The sequence below is a fragment of the Gopherus evgoodei genome, chromosome 4 (genome assembly GCF_007399415.2).
Source record: "Gopherus evgoodei ecotype Sinaloan lineage chromosome 4, rGopEvg1_v1.p, whole genome shotgun sequence".
In the NCBI taxonomy this organism is placed as follows: domain Eukaryota; kingdom Metazoa; phylum Chordata; order Testudines; family Testudinidae; genus Gopherus; species Gopherus evgoodei.
This window is the reverse complement of record NC_044325.1, coordinates 123,025,413-123,032,686: the sequence shown is the minus strand read 5'-3', so window position 1 is coordinate 123,032,686 and position 7,274 is coordinate 123,025,413. Positions and strand designations below refer to the sequence as shown.

Genomic DNA, 7,274 nt, shown 5'->3' with positions numbered 1-7,274 from the left:
AATGAGATGACAGCCCTGAACCAGCTTTCTAAAACCCAAGCCAAAATACAAATGCAAACAAAAATTACACCTCCCCCCCCATCCCTTTGCGAGGTACCCTCTTTCTGCTGCCTCTCTTGAGGGAGCTGGCCCCATCCCAGTGGGATACAATGGCAAGGCTTCTTCAGGTTTATGCTGGAATTCAGCCCGCTTTCCCCTTTGCAAGATCAACCCCAGCCAATGGCTGGCTCCGGCTCTGCTGGGAGGCGAGCTGGGATTGGTGCAGGAGCTCTGCTGATCACTGTGGAACACGAGCCCCCCCAACACCCCCCCCAGTGATGAATGGAGGGGGATGCTGCTGGGGGGGGGGCTACCTGAGGTTCCCATAGAGCAGGGTTATTAGCGGAGAGGAGGAAGCCTATCAGTGCAGAGAAGTGTAGCCTAGGGGGCACTTCAAAGCAGGCAACGGGGCGGGGTGACTGTAAAGGGGCTGGCAGCGGAGAGGGAAGGGAAGACAAAGAGAAGCCAAGAGCGAACATGAGAGGCGGGAAGAGGGGAGAACAGGGGATCAGCTGAATTCATCCCGGGGGAAACGCTCTTTCCTTCCAGCCGCTCCAGGAGGCGCAGGCAGGCCGGGGGGCAGCGGGCTGTTCGGGCCGGGGGAGCGCGGAGCCAGGGGCGCCCATGGGGAAAGGCGGGGAGAAAGGCGAGGAGGTAGGGGAGCGCGAGGCGCAGAGCCGGCTCTACAGCTGGGAGGAGATCCGGCGGCACAACCTGCGGACCGACAAGTGGCTGGTGATCGAGCGCAAGGTTTACAACATCACCAAGTGGGCAGCCAGGCACCCGGGCGGCTCCCGGGTGATCAGCCACTACGCCGGCGAAGATGCTACGGTAAGGCACAGCCGCCTCCCGGGGGCTCTGACAGCTGCCCGCGGCTCGGGGGGAAGGGGCGCTAGCGCCGGGCTGGCTGCAGGGTAGCGCCGCTGAAGTCAGCCGGGCGCACGGGCTGAGGAGCGGGTTGGTGGGGAATCGCGAGGCGTCTCCCCCCAGTGTTTGCCTTTGGTCTGGTGCAGCCTCGGCCCTTTGAGTCCGGGATCAAGCGATCCCCAGTTCTCTCCTTACCTGGCAGGTGGCGCTCGCGTGGGGAGCCCCGCTAGCCAGCCCCCAAAACAGGGGTAAGCGGGGGGCAGCGCAGGCTCCGAAGGGGCTGAGCGGGGGGGTTGAGAGGGCAGATCAGGGAGCCGCTTTGCTCTCTCCCCCAGGAGGCAGGGGGCTCTGCCGCCGCTGTGTAAGGAAAGAATCGGATCCGTTTGCCACAGCTGCTGCTGCACTGAGCTTTGCCTCCCGTTTCCATGGCTTCCACCCCCAAGAGAGCGGAGGGAGCAGCTGCAGGATTGGCCCATGGCTCGCTGGCGGCGGTTCCCAAACCACCTGGCCCAGGAGCGCAGCCACCGAGTCTGTGCTCCCATCAGCCCGCCGCTCGCTGCCTTGTGGCTCTCCACACTATGTGTGCCCCAGAGACGTCAGGGGGCCGGAGAGAACAAGCAGCTGGATGAACTAACCACTTGTGTACTGGGGCTCCTCACCAGACGGGAGAGGTGGGTCTGACATCGTGCACTGCAGCTGGCTTTCTCCAGGTGTGCGTTTGCTGCAGATCACTGGCGGTGAGGTTATTTCCAGTCACTCTCCTTAAAGTACAATGATTTCCTTTGCTTACTCTGTGCCCTTGGAGCAAAGCCTCTGAATGAATGGGCTTTGCAAATGGGCCATATTCTCCTTTCAGCTGCATTAGCACAAACCCATTGAAACCAAAAGGGTTGCAGCAGCAGTACAAATGAGAGACCGCTTTGGCTCAGATGTCTCCAGTTTGTCACTCAAAGGGTGTTTGGTCTTGCTCTCGGATTCAGCTTGTCTTTGCGAGGATTGTCCCACAGGTTTGTGGTTCTATCAGTGTTGTGTAGCTTCCCCAACCATATCCCACTCCACAGTCTTCAGTGCAGCCCTGTCCAGTAGGAGGCAGAATGATCTCAATGTAGGTTCAGATTCAAGCACCCGCTGCCAAGCTCTGTCAGTGAAAGGGACTCGATCTGCATCAGGCTCACAACTTTTCTGTATATCTACAATCATCAGCCACAAAATGCCCCTCTCATGCAGCTGTAAAAGGATATCAAGACTAAACTGACATAGTTAACTGAGGGCTTCAGGAAATTAGGAACTGGGAGTGCTCAGGGGAAGGTAGTAATGACAAAAACACAACTCTGCAATGTAATTCACATTCTTGAGTCTTATAAGGTCCCCAGCCTTAAGGATGCTCACATCATCAGCGCCTGACCATCCATCCCAGCCTGCCCAATGGGAACGTACACCGACAGTGCCTGTACCTCCATCATGGGTTACACCTAAGGATCCACACCAGTTTGTTCGGTTGTCATGAACCAACTCTCAAGGGCATTGACACCAGCAGCTCCTGTTCGTGTCACAAACACCACCCACTAAGGCAGCGCATATCATTCTTCTTGTCCACCTTTGAACACCCACGTCGATGGGGTATGATTGCATGTGTTGACTCACCACAGGATGTCCCTAAAGCTGCTGATATTGATGGTTCCCATGACAACCCATTCATTCATCATGAGCCTACCTCTAAAGATCTTTGTACCAAGAGTGCCCGTGCCAGCCTGGTTATCTGTCACAGGTTGCCCATGCTCAGAGTTCGTCCTACACAGGCCACACCCCACTGTGTTCTCACAGTTGGCACCTGTGGCATTCTGTTTATGCCTCATCTCATGGACAGCTGTCATACTGCCTTAGACCTTGAGAAAATGGACTAGATTTGCAGTGTCTTCCATGGTGCCTTTTAAACTGTTGACTGTCCCAAGGGCTTCACAAAGCAAGAGCCTGGATACTATAATGCTGTGATTGGGATGGCAAATAGGGCACCAATTTTGGTGCTCAGCTACAACTCACGCATCTCTAGAGGTCAAAAACTGTTTTACAGGGAGAAGCCAGGACAGCTCCTCTCACTGACATGTTAGCAACACCAAGGAACCTTCAACTCATCTGGACAATGTCCAGTGGGGGACAGGCAGAAGAGATCTGAATGTAACATATCCGATTATTTCATAGCACATCTCCCACTGGAGCACTGAGGGTTATCCCAAATCCCTATTTGGGACTTGAACCCATGACTTGCTGGCCTGGGAGAAATTGGAAATACAATGCAAGAGATGTATCTGATGACACAAGAACTTGTCTGTCATTGTCGCTCTCTTTTTTCTGGTGATGAGAGATGAACTCAGTATTAAATATTCAGGAGCTAGTGTTCTCTAGGCTGCTGTGGGAGTATGTTGAAACATTCCCCTCTCTGCATAAGTCTGTGACAGACTTAATGAATCTCAGCCATGCTCAGATGGAGGATTCCATCTATGACCGCACTGCCCCCGGGATCTCCCTTGAGAATGGGAGTAAGGTGTGAGAGCAACAGGGGACTCAAGGGCAACCCTGGCATTTTGTATGTTGCAGGTTTCCGTCTTTTCCCATAGAGAAGTGAATGTGACGGTGCACCCCATAAGGCTTTATGGAAATATGCTTATAAATGTATATATGACATAACTGGAATATGTTTTATGCTACATATGTCATGTAACATATCTCTGTAAAGGTTATGATTTACTGAATACATTCCTCTTGTTTGTATGAATGTATCATTTTTGTACTTGAAGTTAGGAATATTGGCTGTATACTTGCTTGATTTCAGCTCCCAGCGCTGCAAGCTACACCCGTAGAGGATGTGGAGTACGTGCAGCGCTGGGAGAGCTCTCTCCCAGCGCTGGCGCTGCGACCACACTCGAAACTTCAAAGAGCTGCCGCGGCATAAGAAGTCTACTTGAGGACCTTCAAGGTGGCATGTGAACCATGGCTGCTACATGTAAGTTGTGAGTCATGCATGGACTTGTGACTTGCCCATGTGACTCCAAAACTCCATCTTGGAGCTGGAATTCTACACAGGCAGTGGGAGGGGTATCCACCCACAAATGGAAGTCTATTTAAGCCCCTGGGAGACCCCTCCATTTGGTCTTCAGCTGGCTCAACAGATAGCCTCTCCACCCCCAAGGATACCTGAGAGAAACTGGAACAAAGGACAGTCACTACAGGGGGCGTGAGTGATTGCTGGACCCACACTAGAAGGAGACTAGCCTGTAAAAGGAAGGTTACTGGAACAGTTCTGAGGGTGAGGTTTTATCTGTGTTCAGTTTTCTTACTGTATTAGGCTCAGACTTGTGTGTTTTATTTTATTTTACTTGGTAATTCACTTTGTTCTTTCTGTTACTACTTGGAACCACTTAAATTCTATTTTCTGTATTTAATAAAATGACTTTTACTTATTAATTAACCCAGAGTATATGTTAGTACCTGTGGGGCGGGGAGGGCAAATAGCTGTGCATCTCTCTCTCTCTGTGTTATAGAGGGCGAACAATTTATGAGTATTAAACTTATAAATTTATAAACTTTATACAGGGTAAAACAGATTTATTTGGGGTTTGAACCCCATTGGGAGTTGAGCATCTGAGTGTTAAAACAGGAACACTTCTTAAGCTGCTTTCAATTAAGCCTACAGCTGTTAGGGGACGTGGTTCAGACCTGAGTCTGGGTTTGCAGCAGGCTAGCTAGTCTGGCTCAAGCCAGGCAGTGCACTGAAGTCCCAAGCTGCCAGGGCAAGAAAGCAGGGGCAGAAGTAGTCTTGGCAAATCAGGTGGCAGCCCCCAGGGGTTTCTGTGATGCAACCCATCACAGTGAGACTTTTAAGGCCCCTCAAAATAAATGGATTGAAGAAAGGATCCAGGGCAGGCTCTCTCCCTGGAAGCATTATGAAATTCATGTCGTGTATTTGGGGAATACATTATGAGGAAAAGTGGGAGGGGATATTGGTAGGGTAACCCTGGAGGTGGGGTGGGAGGACAGCTGAGTAGCAAGCAGAAGATACTTCTTTGAGCTGCTCTCCACTAACACCACATGAATCAGAAAGAGATCATGATGAGAGTGAGCCAGCTCCTAGAACAGTGGTTCCCAAACTTTAACAACCCCTTTCACTAAAATGTCGTCTCATGAACCCCCTCCTAAAAATGAATATTTCCAGGGATTTTCTCACTTATTGCAGCATAAATTATAAAAGCAGTGATATTGGAAATATAAAATGTGTTTTATTACATGTTTATTACACACTATTTATTAATTATTATTTATCATTACAGTATGTTAATTATATTATGAAAATGGAAACATTCTTCCAAGATCTCCCTTTTGTAGCTTACATCAGTTTTGATTAAGCCTGTTATAAGACAAGGCTCCTATCAGAGGCGCCAGTAGAAAAAATGAGTGTGGAGGCAAAGCCTGCTGCACCTGGGGTCTGGGGGGCACACCGGAAAAGTGGTGGGGGCCAGCCGCGGCCAGAAAAAAAGGGGAGGGATCCGCGGGGTGGTTCATGCCGATGCGGGGGCAGCACTTGACCCTCATCACCCCCCGTACTGGTGCCTCTGGCTCCTATGTTTCATCAAGGAGTATCAGATATGAAAGAGCATGAAGGTATTTAAGAAGCCAACTCAAAGAGTTCCTCCTACGCAAGCATTCAGGTCTTGAGCAGTCCAGGCAAACAGTGCACGTTACAACAAAGCTTGAACTTTTCTTCACAATAATTTAAAAACAACACTAGCAGCCTATTTAATTTTAAAAAAAAGCAAAAAATATCCACCTCCCTTTCTATTTTGTATAAGGAGTCTTGAAGTTTAAATCTCCTCAGTGTGATAGATATGCTTGCTTTGATCTGCTTAGCTCTTGGAAGTCCCCAAGGCCCCGTGCTGCCTGGAATCCCTATGGACAGGTCTGTCCACCATTAGGGAATTTTTTCCCAAGAACCCCCTATAATATTTCGTGAACTCCCCAGGGGTTCACGAACCCCAGTTTGGGAACCGCTGCCCTAGAAGATTCATTTTTTCAATGAACTAAATAATGCTAATCAGATATTCTCTATAATTTCCTTTGTGATTCAAGTGCTCCTTCTTTTTTCTCAGAACCTTTGCTCTGAGTGGCTGATTCTCCATGACCTGGCAGCAAGAGTCCTTGGATATTCACCCCCAAACATTAATTCTGGTTACCATCATCCTCCCTTACTTCCCTTTTGGGTCATCTTCTGGAGATGATGTCAGTCCCACAACAGGAGTGAGGAGGAAGGAGTCTAGTGACTTGCATTAACATTTTGAGGGAATACCCATGGAGGCTTGTTGTCAGATCAGGGGAAGGATGGACCAGTGGTTAGGGCATTAGCTCAGGGCTGGAAGAGCTGGTTTTAAGTCCCTGTTCTGCCACAGACTTCCTGTGTGACCTTGGGCAGGTCACTTGGCTCCCTGTATCTCAAGCTCCCATATGTAAAATAGAAATAATAGCATTTCCCTACTTCACAGGGATGTTGTGAGTATAAATACAGCAGAGATTGTGAGGTGCTCAGATACTACAGCAATGGAGGCTATATACATATACAGACGCTCCCCGACTTATACAAGCATTCCATTCCGGAATGCTTTGCTTAACTCGAATTTTGGATAATTCAGAAACGTATACCCAACACTTACGCAAAAAAACCCCAATTCCTCCCCCCCATTTCTAGCTTTGGAACTTTTTCCATAAGTGTGGATTTGTGTAAGTCATGTTTGCGTAACCTAGGGGGCGTCTGTATGGGGTACATAGATAGAACTAATGACTCAGGACAAAGTTTGCTTGGACTAGGTCAGAGGACTAAACAGAAAGAGTTCCAAACTGTACCCAGTGGAAGCTTGTGCTGAAAGCCTTGTTGACACTGGGGATTTATCCCAGTTTCAGCTATTGGTGTAGCTGTATCGGTGCTAACCCTTAGTGTCCACAAGGCAAACAACGATGATGGGAACCAATGGGTCTCACCCCTGCTTGAAATGTGCCTGTGCAAATCATGGCTTTCTTTGCCCATACTGGGGGTTTGCACTGGTGCAGCCAGTGACTGAAATCAGGGCCAATCTTTCAATATAGTAAAGGCACAAACTGAATCTGACTGCAGATCATCCCTTATGGTAACAGGCTTTCACTTTGATCCTCTCTTGCTTATAAAGAGGGATTGTTTAGACACTTTGATACACACTAACCCAATAAGAGAAAGGTTTCTCTCTCCCTGGTTGAGGTGGAAAGGGATCAAATTGCTCCCAGAACTAATGGGAAAGTCCTGACTCCCTGAAAAATGGACATTATGTAAATCAGATGTTTTTTGGTTT

At 49.1% G+C, this 7,274-nt stretch overlaps 1 protein-coding gene across 2 annotated transcripts in view; it reads left to right on the top strand.

Annotated features, from left to right (window-relative positions):
- The first annotated feature begins 354 nt into the window (after positions 1–354).
- LOC115650617 (acyl-CoA 6-desaturase-like) overlaps positions 355–7,274 on the top strand; it is a 41,208-nt gene continuing 34,288 nt past the window's right edge. The window contains exon 1 of one of the 2 annotated variants that reach the window (XM_030560832.1): positions 355–870. In XM_030560832.1, the coding sequence (XP_030416692.1) occupies positions 664–870 (207 nt within the window). In that variant the 5' untranslated portion in view covers positions 355–663. The remainder of the gene's footprint in view (positions 871–7,274) is intronic. The other variant, XM_030560831.1, reaches the window with a different exon arrangement.